Source organism: Pelmatolapia mariae, linkage group LG3_W (assembly GCF_036321145.2).
Source record: "Pelmatolapia mariae isolate MD_Pm_ZW linkage group LG3_W, Pm_UMD_F_2, whole genome shotgun sequence".
Classification (NCBI taxonomy): domain Eukaryota; kingdom Metazoa; phylum Chordata; class Actinopteri; order Cichliformes; family Cichlidae; genus Pelmatolapia; species Pelmatolapia mariae.
In genome coordinates, this window is record NC_086229.1 from 62,875,900 (window position 1) to 62,900,958 (window position 25,059).

The 25,059-nt window shown below is 40.2% G+C and overlaps 2 protein-coding genes across 2 annotated transcripts in view; both read right to left on the reverse strand.

Moving 5' to 3' along the window:
- The window catches only part of LOC134623853 (GTPase IMAP family member 8-like), a 520,463-nt gene that overhangs the window by 42,323 nt on the left and 453,081 nt on the right, over window positions 1-25,059 (reverse strand). The gene's annotated exons all lie outside the window — the stretch shown is intronic.
- LOC134624712 (NLR family CARD domain-containing protein 3-like) overlaps window positions 18,448-25,059 on the reverse strand; it is a 33,902-nt gene continuing 27,290 nt past the window's right edge. Inside the window, exons 9-11 of the mRNA XM_063469730.1 lie at window positions 24,536-24,709; window positions 20,829-20,875; window positions 18,448-20,667 (exon numbers count right to left, since the gene is read on the reverse strand). Of these exons, the coding sequence (XP_063325800.1) occupies window positions 20,129-20,667; window positions 20,829-20,875; window positions 24,536-24,709 (760 nt within the window). The 3' untranslated portion in view covers window positions 18,448-20,128. The remainder of the gene's footprint in view (window positions 20,668-20,828; window positions 20,876-24,535; window positions 24,710-25,059) is intronic.

Sequence of the window (25,059 nt, forward strand, 5' to 3'; positions counted from 1 at the left end):
AATCATAACTTTAGCTAACACTGAAAAGTGAAGTGAAGGACTCATTATGAGTGGAGTGTTTGTATTTTGAAGTGTTTAGAAATCAGCTACACCTCTCACACCCCATTCTGAATCAGAGCATCTCCGAAGACCCGAACTCTTCCACGACATGCATTTTTAATTTCTCTTTGATATTTGGGCATATTGGGGCCCAATGAATGTAAAAACAAAGAATTTCCAGATTTTTTTTTTTTTTACCTTATTTTTGTTTTTAAGAAAAATAAGAGCCACATGTGAGGATATTCTTTTAAAATTTTGATAGAACAGTAGCAGTATAATGTCCTCATAAAAGGATATCAGGCCCTTGTAGAGCAAAATTGAGTATTTTGGTCTAAATAACCCAAAATGTGATGTCCACATATGTGGACGCCAGGTTCTAGGAAACCTGGGAAAAAAACACGTTTTTTTTTTTTGTCAGTAACTTTTTAGCTCTGATTAGTCATTGTCTCTGATTCAAACTCTTACACTTACAAAATGAGTGAGGGAGCTGCTTCGGACTTCAAAAGGCTTTTCCAACCAAAGGTCATTAAAAAGAGTGTACAGCTGGACAGGGTCAAAGGTAAACAAAAGCTGTAGAATGCTTTTGTTCTGTATGCTGGCTCTGACTAAGCAATGGAAATACACCAAAAGGCTTAAAGACTACCCAGAATCTAAGATTTGTATTGTGGTGTATTATGCACAAAAATCTGAAACTCGTGCTTTAATACTTTTCTCCATGTTGCTCCTGCTTCATGGTGACTCAAGGAAAAACCCCAAATCCGTGGCCAGCTCTACGCTGGGGCAAGGAGGGAAAACACTTCCTTAAACAAACGTCCTGCCCCCTTACATCAAACTTTTAGAAACTGAGAAAGAAAATAAACTGAATATGAACAAAATAAGTAAGTAAGTAAGTAAAACTTTATTTATATAGCACCTTTCAAGATAAAAATCACAAAGTGCTTCACAGAAGCTAAAACCTAAAAATAAAAAGTAGCTAAAAATAAAATACTACAGTAGCTGAAAAATTCACTGGAAAAGGCACACATGAGATGGTTTTACCTCTTGTTCGCTCTTTCTTTCCGTGCTCTGTTTGTGCGCAGGCTCACACAACACTGGCAGAGTTCCCCCCCATGCTGCTGCTGGTACATCAGAGACAAACAAGACAAAAAAGAAAAGGAAAAAAAAAAGTTAAAAAGTTTTGTCGTGTTATAAAAATTAGAGAATTGCAGGAAAAGAAATCGTGAATTTTCTTTTTTTTTCATTACTATGCCAACCCTTTTTAGTTTTGTAAATAATGGTTATATTGAAAGGTCGTATTTTATTCTTACTTTATTATGCACATTTATTTGAGAATTAGGCCCTCCAATTAACATATTCCATGTTATTGGTTGTAAAGATGTGGATGCATGTAAGACATTATGAAATGTGCATGTTGCCCAGCAGCTTCAGGCAAACAGTGACAGGACTGATTAGGGCACTGATTTTAAATGGTTAAATAAAATTATGAGAGTTTGCATGATTTCGTGCGTAATGGAACATACTTGATGGCGAGGCTGCCCATGCTGCTTTCCAGAGTGAATCACATCTACAGAGAGGTGCTGGACAGAAGGAACTGTGCACTCACCTTCGATGGATGGAAATAATAGTGGCTGAGGATGATTGGAAAGGTGAGAGACAGGTGGCAGATGAGGTCATTGAGTTGTGTGCATACTCGATCCAAGTTAGTTGGGTACTCCAAATGGACAGATCAGAGGACACTGCACTGAAGAAAGGCCTTTAGCTCCTGGTTCATCCTTCAGCTTGGCCATTGGTCTGTGGTTGAAAGATGAGAGACTAACCTAAGTTAAGAGAATGATGCAAAACTCTTTCCGCACTCTATAGAATTGAACTGAGGGCCGTGATCCAAAACGATGTCGGAATGCTTTCCATGCAGATGGAAAAAATGATCAGTAATGAGCTGGACTAATTTCAGTGCAGATGGCAGCTTAGGTAGGGTGATAAAGTGAGCTGCCTTAGAAAAATGATCCACAATTGTAAACATTACAGTGTCACCTGTTGAGGGGGGAAGACCAGTGATGAAATCCAAGGCTATATGGGACCGAAGCTGCTCTGGAGTAAGTAGCAGTCGGAAGATTCCTGTGGGCGGAGAAGTGACAGATTTATTCTAGGGATATACTTGACAGGCTGACACATATTCACGGATATCTTTAAGGAGTGTAGGCCACCAGAATAAGCAATAAAGAAAAGAAAGATTTCAGTCTTTACCAGAAATGGCATGTGAATTTGGCAGTTTGTCCCCAATGGATGACTTGGGACTGAACTGAAGATGGTACAAACAAATGGTTGGGGTAAAGTTTGTCCTGCTGCATATTGCAGACAAGTGACTCAATCTCCCAGGACAGCAAACCAATGGATGCAGGAGGGCAGCAGCATAGTGGTTTTCTCCAGCATGGTGTCAGAAGATGAAAATAGGTGGGACAAATCATTGTTTTTAATGTTCCAAGAGCTGGGTCTATAAGTGATTAAAAAGTTTAACCATGCAAAGAAGAGGGCCCACCTGGCTTGTCTTGAGTTCAGCTGTTTGGCCACTTTGAGATATGTGATATTCTTGTGGTCATTCCAAACGATGAACGATGAGTGAGTTCTTCTAAGGCCATCTGGACCACCAGCAGCTCTTGGTCCCCCATGTCATAATTGCCCTATGCTGGAGAAAGATGCTGAGAGATAAAAGGAGTATTCTATCTCCACGATTAATTGCTGGGTGGTATCTGGCTGGATGAGGAAGAACACTGTGGCAAACATATCTTTGAGCGTGGAGAAAGTATTTCCACTTTGTTGCTCCACAGGTAGGTTACTCTGGAAAAGGTTAGCTTACTGAATGGCAAGTCGATTTTACCAAAATTTGGAATAAACTGCTGGTAAAAGTCAGCAAACCAACGGAAACGTTGGAGCTGCTTCTGGGTAGTTGGTGTGGGCCAATCAATTATAGCCTGGCTTTTGTCTAGGTCTGTTATGATCTGCCTGTTCTCCATGATGTAGCTGAAGAAGGAAGCAGATTGACCGTGAAACTCCCATTCTCCCCTTTAACAGCTTATACTCCAGCAGCCATTGGAGCAACACACCGACGTGAGACACGTTTTTCAAAAGAGATTAAGAAAAGATCAGAATGTCATTCAAGTATATGGAAAAAAAAAAAAAAATGTTTTCGGTAGTACTGCAGAATTTCATTTACCAAGGCTTGGAAGACAGCAGAATTGCACAGGTAAGTGTTAAACGCAGTTTTCGATTCATCTCTGTTCTTTGTACACACTAGATGATATGTATTGCAGAAGTCTAGCTTTGTAAAATTGGTGACTCTCTGCAAAAGCTCAAAGTCAGAGGAAAGGAAATGCAAGGGATACTTACAGTAATGCCGTTCAAACAACGATAGCCTGTGAAGAAAAAAATACAAGACCTTACGATTCTGCACTAAGAAGAATCCTGCGCCTAGTGGGAGAAAAAGGACGGACGGATTATGCCAGCAAGTAAAGGAGTCAGCTTCATGCTCAAGTTTTGATGACCTGTACAGCCTGCTGGTGGGGAGTGAAGCACCAGGAAGGAAGTTGATTGTGCAGTCATACAGCTGATGATGAGGAAGGGACAAGGCAAAATCCTTATGAAAAACCTCTGCCAGGTCGTGATGGGTAGCGGGAACAGGAGAAAGATTGGGTGGTTTCCCGAATGGAGGGATGGTTCTAAGAGGAAAAGCAGATCTGCTTTTTTAAACATTGGGCTCATTCGAGGCAACTCCTCTGAAACTAGAAGAGGCTCAGTGCAATGATCCCTGGGATTTGTAGTTAGACCTATTTTAAGGTTTATGTTCTTCTATATGTGTGTTTAAAGACATGCGTGTCTTGTGTGTGAGAGAAAGCATCACACACACAAACTGTGAGGTAGAGAGAAAGAGAGAGACAAGTTTTCAGACTTAAATGTCTCTGTGGCATTCTTAAATAATATCTAAAAATTTATATATGGAAATATAACTACATATCTTTTATTCACTAACACACTGAGAGAAAAGGCAGCATTGTTTCAGTGAGCTGAACTCAGGGTGTTCATTGTTTTCTCTGGAGGTGAACCAGCAGATTTCCTGTGAATTAGACATCCACCCACATGACAACAAGACCACTCCCAACATTCTCACACTTACTTCTGTTGAAACAATCTATGGTTAATAAGAAAAAAGGGGGGAAAGAACACATTTAGCTTTTGTGCCTATTTTATTGTAATGATGGCGGTTTCACTGAGGAAGGAGACAATGAAGAAGTGAATCCAATGAGTTTGGAGATATTTTATTTACACATCCATGAGTCCTCATACAATTGATACCACATATGGAAACAGTTAAGGCAGACTCCCTTGCTAGGCCTCACCTTCACACTTACTGGCATAGTTACAGAACCATCTCAAGTCACAGAATACACATGTGTCATACAGTCTGGATGAAAAGTTTAAGATTTGTGTCTTCCTGCCCACACTGGGAAGGGAATGTGGATACATTTGACTCCGCCTCCATTCCAACCAACTAGATGTGGAAGTAGTGATGTTTTACTTTTGTGAATAATGAGTGTTGTTACATTACCGTTCAGTTTGTGGGTTACAACAGAAAATGACTCATTTAATGTTCTAGCGTGGTATTGGATGGGAACAAACTTAGCATGCTTTTCCAAATAAGATTATAATCATGTCTGTCTAAATGTGATTCATGGAAACTTTAATGCTCGATACATGTACTCAACAAGTAAAAGGCTCTGAGGCTCAGAGGAAACAAATTGTGGCAAGGCCAGCCTGACAGAATCTGTTCCCCCAAAAAGAGGAAAGCTGTGGGCTGACCCTATGCAAGATTGTGGCAGAAAGACTTAAAAAGACAATGATCAAGAGCAGTAACTAATAAGTTTTTTATTGTTTTTACTGTTTATTTTATTGCATTTGGGACACGTTTATCATTATTAAGTCTTGTGGTCTATGTGTTTTTTTGCCCTTTTTCTTTTTAACCATAGATCATTTCTGCAGAAGTAAATGTGAGAATGTTGGGAGTGGTATTTTTGTCATGTGGGTGGAGCTCTAATCCAGAGGAAATCTGCTGGTTACTTCCAGAGAAAACAATGAACACCCTGAGTTCAGCTCACTGAAACAATGCTGCCTTTTCTCTCAGTGTGTTATTGAATAAAAGATATGTAGTTATATTTCCCTATATAAATTTTTAGATATTATTTAAGAATGTCATAGAGACATTTAAGTCTGAAAACTTGGGTTTCTCTTTCTCTCTCGCTCACTGTGTGAGTGTGAGTGTATGTGTGTTCTAACCACAGGCAGGATCCTCTTGGGATCTCCTCTGATGAGTGTTAATGGTGTTTTTTCTGAGTCATGATGCACTCATACCTAAATAAGTTTGCATATTCAGGATTGTATCTGGGCCGGTTCTAGACAGGCATATTTGAGGGGGCAGACAGAAATGTAAAGGGGGTGCATGCAGGAAACAGGTTGGGTGGGGTGCTTTGTCTAACTGTTTTTGTCATGTAATTGGATTGACTGGGGTTCTCTGTCAAGTGCTACGTGAGCCTGCGCACAAACAGAGCACGGAGGGAAAGAGTGAATGAGAAGTGAAACCTATCATCTCATTTGCCTTTTCCAGTGGATTTTTCAGCTACTGTGGTAAATCTTGTCCATATTCAGTTTGTGGGCAATCTATTGTTTTCTTTCTCGACTTCTAAAAGTTTGACTTAAGGGGGTAGGACATTTGTTTAAGGGGGCGCTGCCCCTTCTTGCCCCAGTGTAGAGCTGGCCCCAGAGTGTATACATATTTATTAGTTCACTTCAGATTAAGAGTGAAAGGAAAATTGTCCCAACAATAACTAATTGAGTTTTATAGAAAAGCATTCACAGCTGAACCTCATGGCACCACCAGCTACCATACAACACCTGCTCATATATTGGATCACGCTACAGTCATTTTATTTAAAATCCTTGTGTTTTATTCAACATTTGCTCAATGATTTCTTTACTTCATCTTATTTTTATCGATTGAATGGGTGGTTGGTTTACTCTTATTACTGTTGTTGATGTAGTGTTTAATTCAGTTTTTGCCTTGTTTTCTGAATATTTAAAAAGAGCAGACCTGCAGCAAAGCTTCTGTTCATTCCTCTGAGGAAGGAAATACCAGAGTAATAAGTAGTTTACTGAAGGAGTTAAACTGAGAAGCATCAGTTCACCATTGGCTCTTACAATATTTAGAAAGAATAATATTTGAATAAATGCTCACACAGTAAGACAGTATTTTAGATATTTCTATGCAAATGTGTATAATTCTAATCAGAGAAGTTAGGTGAGCTTTGTTGTTTAACTGTCAGATTGTCTTTATCTGTCAAGCAAATTGAAGAAATATTGATCAAAAATTTTGAAATAGTTTAAAAAAAAACATCCATCTATCCACACGTTCATCAATCCATCTTCCAAGACCTGTTAATGTGTGATTAAAGAGGTTTAGTCTGGTGAAATTATTAAAGAATGACCAGGTAACAAGTAAAGTGAAAATTTATCAGAGTAATGTTCTTTTTTTTTTTTTTTTAAATGGATTGTTATTTTTATGTGTTTATTTTAAAGAGTGGAGGGAATGGAAATGAAACCTGAGCTTGAAAAAGTCAACTAACAGTAACCATTGAAACAGCTACTCACGCATTTGATTTTGTATTTTAAATTTTGTAAATATAGCGGCTCAGAGAAGCTTCTGTTTATAAAGAGCAGAGCTGGAGCTGACAGGGAGGATGACCACTGCTGGGACTGCATCACTCTGCTGCTGCTGGACTCTGCTCTGCATGTGTCTCCACATGGTTTGTGTCGCTGAAGGTGAGCTCAGAATTTACTTACACACATGGTCAATTTCCTTTTTTTTTATGTGGGTTGGTCAAAAGCACTATTTTGACTTAACTGCTCTCATATGTACCAGTTTGTGTGCTGCAAGACAAAATTATATTTTTCCTCTTTGAAAAGGGAGAAAAAGCTCTTCTTTGGGTGCTGGTGGGTTCGGAGATGATGAACATTCACACGGCAGTTCAAATCCTAAACGCAGCAGACATTCTTTCGCTTCATTTATATTATTTTTACACATTATAATTCCTCATTACATTAACTTAAATACACTTAAATACTGTTTAAATGCTGAAGGTTGACGTGTTGATTCTTCTGGTAGTAATTAAGGCCCAGACTAGAGTCTGTTTTTTTAAAATCGATCTCGCAAAGGCACTGCAGACCATACGCCACCATGGAGTATCCGCAGCACAGATGCCAGGAAAAAACAGCATGCATACGCATGGAGGGATCACACAATTTGGAAGCTACCAGCCAAATGAGAGAGACCCTGAAATGAGTTTTTTTTTTTTTTAATTTTCTGCAGTGGCTTGCAAAAGTATTCGGCCCCCTTGAACTTTTCCACATTTTGTCACATTACAGCCACAAACATGAATCAATTTTATTGGAATTCCACGAGAAAGACCAATACAAAGTGGTGTACACGTGAGAAGTGGAACGAAAATCATACATAATTCCAAACATTTTTTACAAATAAATAACTGAAAAGTGGGATGTACGTAATTATTCAGCCCCCTTTGGTCTGAGTGTAGTCAGTTGCCCATAGACATTGCCTGATGAGTGCTAATGACTAAATAGAGTGCACCTGTGTGTAATCTAATGTCAGTACAAATACAGCTGCTCTGTGAGGCCTCAGAGGTTGAATATTGGGAGCAACAACACCATGAAGTCCAAAGAACACACCAAACAGGTCAGGGATAAACTTATTGAGAAATTTAAAACAGGCTTGGGCTACAAAAAGATTTCCCAAGCCTTGAACATCCCACAGAGCACTGTTAAAGCGATCGTTCAGAAATGGAAGGAGTATGGCACAACTGTAAACCTACCAAGACAAGGCCGTCCACCTAAACTCACAGGCCGAACAAGGAGAGCGCTGATCAGAAATCCAGCCAAGAGGCCCATGGTGACTCTGGACGAGCTGCAGAGATCTACAGCTCAGGTGGGGGAATCTGTCCATAGGACAACTATTAGTCGTGCACTGCACAAAGTTGGCCTTTATGGAAGAGTGGCAAGAAGAAAGCCATTGTTAACAGAAAACCATAAGAAGTCCCGTTTGCAGTTTGCCACAAGCCATGTGGGGGACACAGCAAACATGTGGAAGAAGGTGCTCTGGTCAGATGAGACCAAAATGGAACTTTTTGGCCAAAATGCAAAAGGCTATGTGTGGCGGAAAACTAACACTGCACATCACTCTGAACACACCATCCCCACTGTCAAATATGGTGGTGGCAGCATCATGCTCTGGGGGTGCTTCTCTTCAGCAGGGACAGGGAAGCTGGTCAGAGTTGATGGGAAGATGGATGGAGCCAAATACAGGGCAATCTTGGAAGAAAACCTCTTGGAGTCTGCAAAAGACTTGAGACTGGGGCGGAGGTTCACCTTCCAGCAGGACATCGACCCTAAACATAAAGCCAGGGCAACAATGGATGGTTTAAAACAAAACATATTCATGTGTTAGAATGGCCCAGTCAAAGTCCAGATCTAAATCCAATCGAGAATCTGTGGCAAGATCTGAAAACTGCTGTTCACAAACACTGTCCATCTAATCTGACTGAGCTGGAGCTGTTTTGCAAAGAAGAATGGGCAAGGATTTCAGTCTGTAGATGTGCAAAGCTGGTAGAGACATACCCTAAAAGACTGGCAGCTGTAATTGCAGCAAAAGGTGGTTCTACAAAGTATTGACTCAGGGGCCCGAATAATTACGCACACCCCACTTTGCAGTTATTTATTTGTAAAAAATGTTTGGAATCATGTATGATTTTCGTTCCACTTCTCACGTGTACACCACTTTGTATTGGTCTTTCACATGGAATTCCAATAAAATTGATTCATGTTTGTGGCTGTAATGTGACAAAATGTGGAAAAGTTCAAGGGGGCCGAATACTTTTGCAAGCCACCGTATATCAGTTCCCGGACTGCAGACCCTTTGGGGCCAGCTCTACACTAGAGGAAGAGGGGGGAATGCCCCCCTTAAATCAAACTTTTAGAAGTTGAGAAAGCACAAGACTTAAAGTTATATTATATACTTTTACAAATAGATTTGACTTTAATTAATAACAGAAACACATATTTTTGTGTGTGTCGATTTTATACAGTTATGGATGCAGATTATTCCCTCTATTCACCATGTGTTAGAGTGCAATTAATTTGCAAAAAAGAGGCAAAACATATTTTGTTTCAATATTCTGTAGCAGACATGCAGTAATATCCTTAATGAAAGTTCTTTGTGCCACACTAATCATGTAATCAAGATCTGACTGAGTTTGAATGGGTTCAACATTCAATTAAAGGATCACTCGTTTTTAAGAAGTGTATTCTGTTTAATTTAGGCTTTTATTGTGGATAACTCCTAAGAAAATCCAGGTTTAAATACTTTTCTGTCTTTAAATGGAAAGAGCTACAGACAAGGCTGGTTTTTCTTTTCTTCGTTTCACATTTTCAAATGTGTGGTACTGTAAAATTTCAACCAGGCCGGTATCACGGCTTAACAGGTAATAGATCCATTAGGGGGGGCGCGAATTTATTCAAAGCCAACAAGTCGCTACAGATGGAAGAAGGTATGAAGTACATTCCAGACTCCTTCTATACCAGGTTGAAAATTTCAGAATTGAGTGCCTACTCTACCCTGTCTGCTTTTACACAGTCTCTCTTTGTAGCTTATCATGATGATCAGTTCTGTGCAAATGAGACATTTAATGTTGACCTTTTTAACTCTCTGCTGCATATCGGCTCTTCTCTTTCAGTCAAAATAACCATCAGAGTGGGACAGACTGTCATTCTGCCCTGTCGAACTACAAACAACAAAAGCGATCCCATGATAGTTTTAGAGTGGAGCAGACCTGAGCTCGGGACAAAATATGTCCTTTTTTTCCGAGACAAGAACTTTGATTTCGACAACCAGCATCCATCTTTTAAGAATCGAGTGGATCTACAAGACAGACAGATGAAGGATGGGGATGTCTCTCTGATCCTGAAGGATGTGATGATTAACGACACTGGAACATACGAGTGTCGTGTTGTCCAGGGAAGAACTAATCGCAGGAGGAGATCTAATTTGGGTGGTGACCCCATCAGCATCATCTACCTGATTGTTGATCCTCCAGGTGAGTGAGTAGAGTTGAGTGTGTGTGTGATCAGAGGTTAAGCTGCTTCCTGGTTGTTGATGTTTGTTTCTAAAGATGTTGTTGATGAGACTTTGTAGAAAGCAGCTGGTCTGAGTGATGTGATCAGAGTGCAGTAGATAATGTCTGACAGCAGTTTGAAGAGGAAATGGATTCTGTTCTGTTCTTCACTCATCACCTACCTGACAGCTGACACCTCACACCTGTTTCTCACCTGCAGGTCAAACAAGAGGACTCAGAGGGGCTGGATCTGTTGGACTGATAGTTAGTCTGAGTGTTTTTGTTGTGCTTGTTGCTGCTGCTGTTGTTGGTTTTCTGATCTACAGAAAACATGAACAGAATCAGAATTCAGAGCATCCACCTGCTGAACTGCAGACTTTGTAAAATGTCTCCGAGCTTTTCCTAGATGAAGTCTCCTCCTGCTGAGCAGAGACAGATGACCTGAGGATAGGTGCCATTCAGCAACACTCAACAGATACCACTGATTCCACTCAGAATGACTTCATCATCCTCAGCCTCAGCAAACAACTGGACTGCATTCAGTGAGGAACCAGAAAACCAACCTGAAGTATATTGCCACACACCAGTAGAAAGAATAATGTGTATTATTATTATTGTTAAACTTATTTATTTATCGTTTCAGTTCCCTCATCTCTGTAAGACTGACCATTAGAAGCATATGTTCTCTGCTATTTTAGGTTCTCAGAATTGTATTAAAGAATTTACAGCAGCTCTCATCTCTCGCTTTGACTCACCCCTCCTCTTTTTTTATCCGGGCTTGGGATCAGCAATGGCCAGTTAGGAGTTATTTTTTGTTTGTTTTTTGTGTTTATTATTGTTATTGTTATTATTATTATTATTATTATTATTATGTTGAAAGGGGGGGCACATATTAGGGGTGAAATTCAACCATTTGTGAAACAGAAAATAATGAGAACATCAGTCAAATAGTCAGAACATGGAACAGTTCTTGTCCAACAGTCACGTTTTTTGTCTTCACTACTGTACAGAGAATGTACAGAGTGTGTGTGAATGTTCCTTGCAGACATGTTTCTTCCTTTGTGAACAGGTTATGCTAGTCTTAGAATCATTCCTGATTGGACAAACCTGGCACCTTTTACATTTCCTGCTCGTGGTTTGTACCACTGGAGATGTTGGGCTGTTTGCATTTGTCTGCATGTCCCTCACATTAGCTGCAGCAGCTGTTGATGCTCTCAGAAGGCACCCCCTTCTCTCAATATGAGTTTTCACCAGAGCATTACCAAGCTGTACCAGGAAAATCCTACTTTGACTCAGGCCACCCAAAAATTGATCACATGTGATATTATACCCATGCGGTCCTTCAGCCATGTCAAGCACCACTCTTCTTCCCTGATTTTTTTCAGGTGCTTGGAAAAAGCACCCCTGCTGGATTGTGCAGGGGTAAACGCTGTACCCACTTGTCCCACACATCCCTTATTGCCGCAAATTTGTCACGTTCTCATCGGCCCTGGCTTGTTTCCCTGTCATCGAAGTATATGCCACAGCACAAAACTTGGAAGGTCTTGAGAAACATGGTGGCTAGAAATATTGCCCTTCCAGTCTCAGCATTCCAAAGGCTTACTGTTGCTTCACCTTTGGACTTGTAAACTTCTGCCAAAATGAGCAAGGAGTTTACAACGTAGCCTTTCGGGTAGTTACATCCATGTTTTTCCAACTGTCCCCATACATACGCGTCCCCTCTAAATTTGTCATCCGAACTACAGTATTTTCAATTGATGGTGTCATGAAAAGCTCAAATGATGACTTGATGTCCTCAACATGGCTGACTGCATATCTGGTGGGGCCTGGAACCATTCTGATAATATTAGCAGCGCTAAGTCGACCCTGTTATTGTGACCATATTATCTTATCTATTTTTGGAAGGGATTGTTTCTGCTGCTGGTTGAGAGACAACAGGAGGATCAACACTCTCGTTCTCAATAGATGAGAAATCCTTAAAATTAGGGTCTTCCTCAACACAATCCTCTGCCTCTGACACATTCTCCTCTATGTCACTTTCACTGTCAAAGATTTGTGCCAAAACTTCAGTGACAGTAAAGCTTTTCCCAAATTTTTAAAAGAGTTAACTATTATTTTTTGAATGATGAACATTGAATAGCGTCAAATTGACCTCAGCGATGATAGGAGGGTTAAAAAGAACATGAAACACATGTTTACAGCATGGGTAGTTCTGTCTTGTCCAAGTACAGAATATGATACGACTAGGTGCCTTTGTTTGGTTGCCTCCAATAATCCTACTGCTGCGTTTTGTTTTTCCTCATCGGCTGGGTGTACAGTACAGAGCGAGGGGCACAAAGAGCTAGCAGAGCATATATGGTCTTGGAGAGAAGGTTTTTTAAGTTTAGCATTAACCTGTTTGGTTCTTGCTAGCCTGTGACTGAGTTTGCGGGTGTGTGTGGTGGTGCATTAATTAGATATGTCGAGGCATCTGCAGCTCCAGTGGCTGCCTGCTAGCTCTACTCTTACTGCACGGTGTGAATATCAAGTTCTCCTCAGTTTGCGTGTCTGCTGAAATTTCTCCAATTGTTACAATGAATGTCCGGCATGCCTTCAGTTTGAGAACTACGAACAAGACATAAGTGACAAGGTCTTGGCACAGTTGGCTGTCATTTGAAGATAAGATAAGAAGAGATAAGATAGAACTTTATTAATCCCTCGGGTGGTTTCCTCTGGGAAATTCGGTTTCCAAAAGCACAGCACCAACAGAAGTTACAGAACTTGAGCAGAATATTATATATATACACACATATAAATACAGAGATTTGAAAGCCCGATGGTTAGCCTTGTCCACTCTAGCTGGAAAACTCAAAAACCAGTCGTATTTGTTATCATCTATCATCATCCATGCTAAAAATTGATAATGTTTAAATTTACAATAATGGATTACACAGCAGTGCGGAGTAAATTTCATCAGAGAAGATGTCTTTCTGAAAGTGCTGTTTAAAAAATTTAATCCACCCACTGTTAACATCTTCAATGCCCTGTACCAACACAGAGCACAGCAGCTACATGAACACTGTTATAGCTGGTGACGATCACAGCCTGACCTTAGCGTTGCAGATGGGACTAATTTCCTCTGACGATCGTTTGGCTGTGTAACTGTTAAAGAGTGGTGACTAGGATCCTTGTACGAGGTCTGCAATGTGGCTTACAGTAGGGTGGACCTCGGATAACTGAACTTCTCTCTTGTTATAGGTGTACTGCTGCTGTCTTGTTGACTTCTGTGATTTCTTGTTGTGTTATTGTGACTGGTTTTGTTTTAACTTTCTTTTTTTCTATTATGTTTTAGTCTTGTTGTGTGCCATTTGTGTATGCACCTCTGCTACACTGTGCTCTGTTGGTGCCCAGCTTGGGTACGACTGATGTTGCTTTTAATTGTAGTATTTTAATTGTGTTTCATATGCTGCTGTTTTTATATTGTTTACTGAATAGTTCCTTTATTGCTTCCTTTATAGGTTTATTTTACTTTTTTTGTTTGTTTTAGTAGAGACGGTCATTTGCTGGACAGGGGCTAGGCACATTTTGTAAGATTCCCTGTTATGCATGTAAGTGTAAACACTGGGATAAGAGTATAACAGGTCATTTAAGTTGCAATGGAGATTGCAGTGCGACCTCACAGGTGAGTAACTGGTAGCACCCTTTGGGCACTCCTCCCTGTAGATTGCCTCCACAAGTGGCCTGTCTTTAACCGTATAGCTATTTTGCTCAGTTGCAGTGAATCTTATCATTTTAAGCATTGTTTGGTAATTAAGTATTTTAATTAATTGTCTTGTGATATTGTAAGTCCTGCCACTAAATTTGCTCTTTTCCTTGCTGTAGCTCCATATTATTTTCAGTTATTTTGTTTAATAAACTTATTTGAATTGCCTCGTAACGCCTCTGCCTTGTCAATAACCATCGTGTACCTTTGCAACTGGCACAACTTTTGCACTGAATAATGTAATAGTTCTTGGGGTGGAACCTCCCCATCCCAGGTGGTGTTTTCAGTACTATTTAGTTGCTTTCTCAGTTTCCTCCTCCTCCGTGCCACCACACTTGTAATAGATTCAAGCTAGGTACACTCATTAGAATTAGAATTTCAATGTGAATAATTTTTGTATTTTCATGTGTAACCCACTCATGGGGAAATACACCTCACTCTAAGTTCAGGGAGGGGCTGGATATGAGTGTGAATAATCATACCACACAGGAATTTCAGATAGCCGTGACTTTAGTTTTCAACAGATAACAGCTTCATAACAGAGATTAAAACCTGGACCCTTTGCAAAATTGTCATGTGTAGGCTGTGTGCAGGCAGGAGTGGTGGAAAGGAGGACCCAATGTGCAGACACTCAGAGGCAAAAACATGAACTCAAAACAGCTTTAATGCTGAACTCAAATGTAACCAAACTGAGAATACAAATAAACTTACACAAGCAGACAGACCACACAGCATAGGATAAGGCTAGATCACAACACAGACAAAGGAAAACACAGGGCTTAAATACACAGAGGGAGCAATCAGGGAATGAGAGACAGGAGGGAAACACAGCTGGGGCTGAAATGAGACACGGATTTTCAAAGTAAAACAGGAAACATAACACAGAGATGCGGACTTGACAAGGGGACACAGCAGACAGGGGAGACAGAGCAACTATGGAACACGAACAGAAACCAGGAGGCAGAACTCCAACAAAGAAACCAAAAGACTAGAAACAATAAATAATGGCAAAGTCAAAGTTCAGTAATAATGAAAACTCAAAACTCTGGGTCGACGACCCAGGTCTCCTAACAAAAATAAAATTAAAGTACAACGCATTGTCCTTAATTACTTCAATTGCGCCTTTAAAAGGTATTTTGTTAGGTTGCAACCTTATCTTTCACTTTGTTCCTCAGAGTTTTATAGAGTCGATGGTCAGTCAAGTCAAAGAACAGATCAGATGAGGGAATGATTTGTAATGATCTGTCAGTCAGGAACTCGGGCACTGCAGTGCAAAAAAATATATGAAAATCAAAGTCAGCAACATCACAAATCTAGAGGGTTTACAGTCCAGAGCAGTTTCACGCTTGGTTTATTTATAGTTTGCACTATTTTTGTTGTTGTTATTGTTTTTTGTTGTTTTTTTATGTGAAAGAAGAAAACATAGTGATGTTATCAGCTGGTTAATGTCAGAAACAGTGAAAAAACAAAACAAACAAACAAAATAAAAGTACAATTTTATTCCAAATGTCAATACTGATGCTAAAGTTTATTAAAACAGCAAAACGAGTAAGCTGAAGGGAACTCTCATTAAAAGGTGAAGGATGTTTGCTTGTAACGGAATCATACTTTTTTAAAAAAGTACCTGTTTAATCTTTTTAGATTTTATCATGTGTGAAAACCCCACAGCTTCACTTTCAGCTGATGCATTTTCACCAGAAACAGGAAACTCAAGAAGAACAGAGGTGTTTGCTTTTATTAACCACAGACTAAAAGAAAACGGTCCTGGACACGAACAACAACGCCCACTGCTACCTGTCATCCACAAACACAGACCAGCTGGAGTGTAATATTTTATAGCATGAAATACATGATTAAAATGAATCAAAATAACTTATCCATGCTAGTGAGAAATGCCCTGTAGTAAGGATTAAAACTAGACTGTTTCTGTTTTTGAAAAATTCCTTTTAAAATGTATTGTCTGTGCTATGAAAAAAGAAAAGAAAAAGAAGTGCTTTATATGCTGTTCTGAACAAACCAAACATAATATTATAATTAATAAAATTTTTATAGTAAATATCTTAATCGGACTATGCATATCTTCAGTAAGTGGCAGACAAAATTCTCTACTGCTCTTGTGAGTAACAGGGAAAGAACTCCCCATTGCTTCCAAAGAGCACATTTCATTCATAATGATGTAAATCCAAGCCCATTATGTATTCATGATTTGAATCCTGGGTTGTGCGAAATCCCAGAAATAAACCTTAGACAAAGTGAATCTGTGAACTAAGCTGTAGGTCTGTTAGGTTATGTTGTGGTGATCCTCGAGTTGGGGGATTTGTGTTCATACTGGAGTGCAAAATTAAAACCAATGGAAGATGGACAAGAAAAGTTCAAAGTCATCAGGGGCTCAGTTTAGAAAAAGAGAAAAGAAGAGGAGGAGAAATGAGCAAAAGATACAGGTAAGCAGATGTGTCATTGGATAATGGCAGGTCATCCTGAAACAATCAGAATCTTTATTAATCCCTAAGGAAATTATGTGGGTTACAGTTGCTCCAAGAAGAAATGGTAAAAATAGTAACAGTAACAGACTAAACTCCAAACATTATGTTACAGATTTTAATATTAATTAGTCATTGTCAATTGTTGATTTGTCCTGTTCTCCATGTATGACGTATTATGATGGCTGTTTGGTAGCCGTTTGCATACTATGCATACTCTCTCTTCATATGTGTGTATGTTTCTCTGGTGAAATTCAGTATGGGTCCGACAACAGTTTTATGTTAATGTACAATCCTTAATATGTTTTATGTGTGTGTCTGTGTGTGTGTGGGGGGCGGGCGCCAGAGGGAGTGTTCGCCCAGGGAGCCAAACAGGCTAGGACCGCCACTGCCTGCAGGCCTGACAACAGGAGATGTATCACTCCTGTAACACCTGTAACATTCAGCAGCCGCCTCATTGTTCTGACACACACAACAAAACTATTGACTACACTACACACTAACTACACAAGATTTGCGCTAAACGTCACAAATCTCTCACATCTCAGAACACCGCCGTCACTCCTGAAACTTCATCCCGTTTCTTAACAACTAGATGCCACATTGCCATATCATTTTTTGATTGGTCAACATGGTACATTTTTCGACCAATAGGAAAGGGTGGGGTTTGTTTGGTTTTGGTTTTGCCCACAGGCGGAGAGTGCTTTCGAGCGTTTTCCTTATAAAACGCCGTTTTTACCGTTTCTTCCCGCAGTAAATATAAACAACGATAGTATTCAGGAAGAAAACCAAACATTGCATATATTTTTATCATAACTCTGGTTTTATGTGGCCTATCAACATAATTGAAAACTGGTATAAAGTCCACACTTTTTCCGTCAATTGTTCCGTCTGTCCTGCTCACATCTCCAATGGTTGTACACGTTGTCATTAACGTGGCTTCACTCCACATCAGCCACGCCGCTTTGCTAGCTAAAACACCGGTGTCGGCACATACGGACGCTGTCATAGCCTGTCAATGACGTTGATTAGCTGCGTATATACGAATGTGAATCGCATCATTGGCTGGACTATGGGATAAGGTGGCATCGTTCTAATCCCATACGGGAGCAGCCAGTCACTTACTGACTAACACAGCAAAACAGAATTGTTAAAGTTTTAATTTTAATTTCAATTCAGGTTAGATTTTTTTTGTGCGCAACGCAGATTTTCTGTGCGCAGAGACCATGCCAGCAATGCGCAATTGCGCACGTGTGCAGCTTAGAGGGAACATTGCTCTGGATACTGACGTCAGTGTATCTGTGGAAGTCCCAGCTCACACAGCGTGTCTCTGTAATTCAATATTGTGCTATATATTGTATCTATCCAAAGATGAATAGACTGTGTATTCAGTGGTCTCTGTGCTGCTGACTGTTTTGCTGCAGCTCTGATGTCATCATCACTCCCTCCTCCACACTCAGCAGTCCCAGCATGCTGCTGTGGTGCTCACAGGACCCCACCCTCACTCTACACCTGAGCCATAGACCACACCCTCCACCTCAATATACACCACAGTTTTCTCTGGTATGGAAATGAGATCAGGAGGAAATCATTATTATTAATTTTTAATAAATGCTTAAAATAATGTGGGCTTATTTGTTTTCATATTAGAAACATTAGTTGAGTGTTTTTAGTATAAAATGGTGAAAGTCCCTCTTTTTGCTCCTCCCCTCACCTGTGGATGGACGGTGCTGTTACCGTGGTGACAGCTGTGAGCTTGGATGTGTTTCAGTCCTGCCTGGTTATCACTGAAGGAATCTTTACTTTCACATTTATTACAGGTAATAACTCTGTTTGATTTTTCTGACTCGTGTATTATTAACTAAATGTATCCTGATATACACAGAGATGGATGAGCAGAGGTCACATGATGAAAGAAAAAACATGGAGTCTTTTATTTATTTAGATATTTATTGATGAATGCAAACAAACCCTGACACTGAACCATCGTCTAGCTTTCACAGAACAAACCTGATCACATGACCTGTGAAGCTGACACAGACCCAAACAGTGAAAAGCTCCATGGTAACAACAACAAACAGCCTCACATATGTTAACAGAGGCTGTTAGAAGCACAGAGTCTTTACAGTCTTTCTCCTGTTTGTACACAGATCTCTGCACATCTTCATCACATTTACTCACAGACGTGCAGAGTGTGTGGATATCAAAGCTAAGTTTCCACCATGTTTGTAGTCTGTACTGGGACTCATGGAGCATCTCTCTATGAGCACTCAGTGCTTTAAACAGTGAGTCCCAGTTTAACCAGCAGCCTTCACACCACACATCACACAGACATGGAAACTTCAAACCCTCAGACTGAAGACACCATCATAAATAAATAGATTGTGATGAAGATGAATAACTGGAACAGTTTGCTGTGGTTTATTCTGTTCCTGTCATAAATAAGAGTCTGGCAGCACTTTGCTCTCCTTCCACATGTTTAAGGAGGAAGTAAAGAAGAGTGAGTGAGTCGTCTTCCTCTGTGGGCCCAACATCAGGCAGCAGCCACGTATTTTTAAAAACCCAGCACACTGCTTCAGAAACACTGAGTCCAGGTGACCAGAGTCATGTGATCAGTGAGGTCTGAAGCTGCTTCAGGACCACTGTAGCTAAATGATGCTAACACGTGTGACTGTTGATGGGTCTGTCTAGCACAGACCCGCCGCTGGAACGAGAGAATTTTAATACAACAGCAAAAAGCATTAGACACCAAGCAGGCAAAGTTCTTTTTGTTACTCGTATACGAGGGAGGCCCGAGCCATTGTCGTTCCTTCCACTTGACTTCAGTTGCTCTCGTCTGCTCCCTCGTAACACTGCTCTTTTATTGAGGTTACATGAATATGCATAGGCTCATTAACACATGACGTCTTACATAGGTATACATGTGAACAAAGAGTACTGTATGTGTGCGTGTGTGTGTGTGTGTGTGTGTGTGTGGGGTCAGAATGTGACCCCATAAACGACTGCTGCTGGTCTGGAAGTCCAGCAGTTCATCTAAACAAAAGGCACTTAGACTAAAACAGATATAGATGTGTTTACTATACCATATATCAGTAAGAGAAGATATAACCTCTTCCCATGACCCTAGGATCTGAGTGTGTATGCCAGAACACTCTGGAATGCACACAAAGTCTTTGCAGACTACTAAGGATCAGACCCCTATCAATATGACATCGATTATAAACTCTAAGCATATATGAGTAAATATTTCGAAGCATAAATGACAATCAACCATATAAACCTGACAACTGTATTGGAGCAAACAGCTACTGAAGATACAATTCAGTGAAACTGACATTGATCCTAGACAGTAGGCTACATCACTGGCAGCCTCTGGCTTTTCCTCACAGGAGGCTCGGCTGGCAATCAAACAACTAAGTAACCAACATGTGGATCCTGGAATAATGGGAGCTTCCATCTTTAAAGGACTGAAAAGGAAGAAGTTTACAAGGAATCATTTAGAACAGTTTCAAACATCAACTGATTGAATCCATGAATCTGAAAACGTGTTTCTGAGTGAAAGAGACAGACATGTACAGACTGAACTATCTGTTCAACAGTCAGAGTGTTTCTCTAACAGGAGGACACTCTTTACACTCAACTCAGCACAGGGACACTGAGGAAGCAGGAGACCAGACTAAAAACCCAGGATAGAGAGTTTCAGTGAATGTGGTGTTGAAGGTGTGGAGGTGGATCAGAGTGTCAGAGGAGACTCTGTAGAAGGACAAAGTGCCAGCAGGACAGTCCACATATACTGCTACTCTGTTAGAGACAGAGGAGGAGGAAGAGGAGGAGGAGATGGATGTTTGTCTGTTTTTGTGCCAGACAGAACGAGAACCATCACTATAACAGTTCAGACTCCAGGACTGATCATTCCCTCCAAACTCACAGTCATCACTGCCTCCTTTCCTTGTGATTCTTCTGTAACTCACTGATATACAAACGTCTCCTCTCCACTCAACCTCCCAGTAACAGCGACCAGTCAGACCATTTCTACACAGCAGCTCAGGATAAACATCAAATCTGTCTGGATGATCAGGATATGACTGAACCTCCCACACATGTGTCACCTTCCTGTTGTTGTCAGACAGTTGGAGGTTTGTGTGTACTGTGTTTGTGTCGATTGTGAGTTGACAGGAATCTGATGGAGAGAACAAACACAATCCAGCTGCAGTTATTGATCCATCATCTGTTCATTGATTTACACTTTGATGATGACTCCTGACATCTGAGATGTGAATGATGAAGATGGTTGAATGTGTGCTGCTTTGTTTTCATGAATCACATTAAAAACATACTTACACTTCCTCAGACCTGGTTTCAACCATCGGACTCCAGCAGGCTCCACCCTGAAAGGAGGAGGGGGGTCAGAACAGCACAGTCAGCACATGGACATTACATGGCTCTCATACACTTTTAGACACTGAGGATGGCTCAAAGCATGGCTCCACTGTTTTAGGCATTCAAATAAAAAAAAAATCTACATTTATTTATAAGCACATCTAAAAACAACACAGGTTGAGCCAAAGTGCTGTACATAGTAGAGATAAAATAGGAAACACACACAGTAATTACTATAAAAGACTCATCATAATTGAAAGCTAGAGAGTACAAATGTGTTTCCAACCGGGTTTTAAAAATGTCGAGTGTTGGTGAAGACCTAATGTGAAGGGCCGACTGTTCCAGAGTTTGGCTGCAGCGATCGATAAAGCTCGCTCACCTCTGTTTTTACATCTAGTTCTGGGGAAAGTCAGAAGCAACTTATCTGCAGACCTGAGGGCTATACTTGGATTATTTTTGTTAACAGGTCCGAGAGATAAGATCTGAACCCATTCAGAGATTTAAAGACAAACAACAAAATCTTGAAGTCGATTCTACGACGTACTGTTAACCAGTGTAAAAAGCTGGAAAAAGCTGGTTTTAATAACAGAATTTATTTGTTTCTCAAATGAGAAAGAGCTATTGAGAAACACCTAAATCTTTAGCAAACAGAGTTCTGAACTTTTCCAGTGGCTTATTCTAATTAGGAGTGAATAATTATTGGCAGCTAATGCTAATACCGTTTTCTCTTTAATTATAACAATGTGAGCAGCTAATGCTATTTTGATGTGAATTAGCAATTATATTACAGAGGAGTTCATGCAAAGTAGGCTGCAATTAGCAGCTAAAGCTAATTTGAGGTGAATAAGCATTAGTAGCTAACGCTAATACCCTTTTCTCTTGTGCTATAATGATGTAAGAAGTTAATGCTAAATAGGCTGCCAATAGTGACTCTTTTCCCTTGCATTATAACGATGTGAAGAGTTTATGCTAAGTAGGCTGCCATTAGCAGCTAATGCTAATACTGTTTTCCCTTGCTTTCTACAACTTGAGCAGCTAATACTAAGTAGGCTGCCGTTACTAGCTAGTGGTAATTTGATGTGAATGAGCATTATCCGATAATGCTAACTCTTTTTCCCTGCATTATAACTATTTGAGGAGTTAATGCTAAGTAGGTTGCCATTAGCGGCTAATTCTAATTACGGGTAAATAATTATTAGCAGCTAATGCTAATACAGTTTTCCCTTTCCTTATAACAATGTGAGCAGCTAAAGCTAATTTCATGTGAATTAGCATTATACACTAATGCTAACACTGTTTTCCCTTACTTTTTCACAATGCGAGTAGTTAATTCTAACACTCTTTTCCCTTGCGTTATAACAATGTGAGCAGCTAATGCTAATTTGATGTGAATTAGCATTATATTAGTGAGCAGTTAATGCTAAGTAGGTTGCCGTTATTAACTAATGCTAATTTGATGAGAATTAGCATTATGCGCTAATGCTAACACTGTTTTCCCTTACTTTTTAACAATGCAAGCAGCTAATGCTAACACTCTTTTCCCTTGCGTTATAACAATGTGAGCAGCTAATGCTAACATTATTTTCCCTTGCTTTATAACAATGTAAGCAGCTAATGCTAAGTAGACCGCCATGAGCACCTATGTCTAATTTAAGGTGAATACGCATTAGAACCTAATGCTCATGTTAAGTCAAATTGTTGAATGTTGCCATTGTGTTTCTTAAATTCGTAAAGTCTTAGTTCAAGCAGTAGGATCAAAGCCATTCCTTTGATCCTGACCACTTCTCCAGCCAATTTGGTGCTGGGGGAGGCTGACGTGGGTTTTATTGCAGATACATTCTATCTGAAAGATCTGTTTCTTGTGTTGTAAGCTTCCTGCTTTTACGATCCTTTTGGTGAGCAGGAGGTCACACAAACGCACCCCCATGACACACACACACATTCTCACATACACACACACACAAGTTCTTGCACATACATACACACAAACACACATAGTGCCTTGTCTTAGAACCATTGGGGGGTTTTACGGTGGGAGGTGCTTGTGTTGTGTTGTGTTGTGTATTGTAACTGTTTTTCCAATAAAAGGCAGCGAGCGGAGGCCGGAGTCGGGGTCATTTTGTGGTAGGATTCGAAGTGCGTTCCTGAGATACCGACTAGGCCTCCCTTGCGCAAGTAAATCGATCGACCGCTGTTGCCTTGTTTTTTCCTTCATGAGGAATAAGTCTCTAAACTAGCGGGGCCTGTGGAAACACAGACCCAACAGCTCATATCGTTTTCCTTTGCTTTATAACAATGTGAACAGCTAAAGCTACGTAGGTTGTCATTATTAGCTAATGCTAATTTGATGCAAGTTAGCATTACCCGATAATGCTAACACTGTTTTCCCTTACTAACAATGAGAGTAGCTAATGCTAATAATGTTTTCCCTTGGGTTACAACGATGTGAGAAGGTTGACATTAACGGCTAATTCTAATTAGGGCTGAATAATTATTAGCAGTTAATGCTAATGCCGTTTTCCCTTTCCTTATATCAATGTGAGCAGCTAGTGCTAGGTAGGCTGATGTTCGGAGCTAATGCTAATTGGAGGTGAATTAACATTATCCGCTACTGCTAACACTGTTTTCCCTTACTTTTTAACAATGTGAGTAGCTAATGCTAATACTCTTTTCCCTTGGGTTACAACGATGTGAGGAGTTCATGCTAAGTAGGCTGCCATTAGCAGCTAAAGCTAAATTGAGGTGAATAAGCATTAGTATCTAATGCCAATACCCATTTCTCTTGTGTTATAATGATGTGAGAAGTTAATGCTAAATAGGCTGCCATTAGTGACTCTTTTCCCTTGCGTTATAACGATGTGAAGAGTTTATGCTAAGTAGGCTGCCATTAGCAGCTATTGCTAATACTATTTTCCCTTGCTTTCTACAGCTTGAGCAGCTAATGCTAAGTAGGTCACTTTGCTCTGCTCAGGATTTGTGTGACCATGATGTATTCTAACAAACTCAACATTCACAATTCATAATAAATGTGTTCTCAAGTACATATTTTTCTGTTATTGTTCTCAAACAACAGAATGAGAATGAAATATTAATTTTAACACGGCCATTAACAGCATTAGCCTAGCAGCATTAGCTTATCAAAGTTTCCAGTATTTAAGCTGCCATTTCCAAATGTTAGCTGCTCCTGTCTGCCTCTTTGTCACACACACAGACTGAAATGATTCACAGCCTTGCTTCATCCTTCTGTCAGTGTTACTGACTGTCACTGTGGACATACAGCATGAGAAACATACACATGGCTGACACTTTATTAGCTACACAGTGGCCACTATCTCAGGTACAGTACACCTGTGACCTAATAGAGTGTATCTAAAGTTACAAAATGTTGTCTCTGTCCAAATATTTATGGACCTAACTGTAGGTCTACTTTTAATGAAACTCTCAACATGACTTATCAGTTATCATGGATGTTCCTGCAAACAGACTCCTTGGAGACCCCCTACATAAATATCCATGTACTATCCAGCTAGACTAGTGTGTCTGTCCCTGAAAATATTCCTGCATGTGTGATTGTTCATGTCTCATCTGCAGGAAACAAACAGGAAGTGAGTGAAGGACACAGGAAATGTTTCCAGCTCTTCCTCCTCTATCAGATATTCTCTCCATACCTGAGAGTGTCCAGTCTCCAGCCTGGATCCTTCAGTCCAGCCGACAGCAGCTTCATTCCTGAGTGTCCTGGATGATTGTAGCTCAGGTCCAGCTCTCTCAGATGGGAAGGGTTGGAGCTCAGAGCTGAGGCCAGAGAAGTACAGCCTTCCTCTGTGATCAGACAGCCTGACAGACTGCAGACACACAAAGCAACAATACATCTGTCAACAATCATTTTCTCTTTGTCACATACAATACATACAATCTATCCATTTGCATCCATTCAATGTAACTTTATTTATAAGTGACAATTCCCAAAAACAGTCATCTCAAGCTGTTTAACAGTGTAAGGTAACAGCCTCCAATATTAGAGAGAAAGCCCCAACCATCAGACAATCCACTGTGAGCAGCACTTGGTGATGGTGGGAAGGAAGAACTCCCTTTGACACAAAGATCCTCCCAGTGAAAACAGGCTCCAGGAGGACCATCTACCATGACTGGTTGCAGGGTGAGGGGAAAGAGAAGAGATGAGCTCAGAGAGACA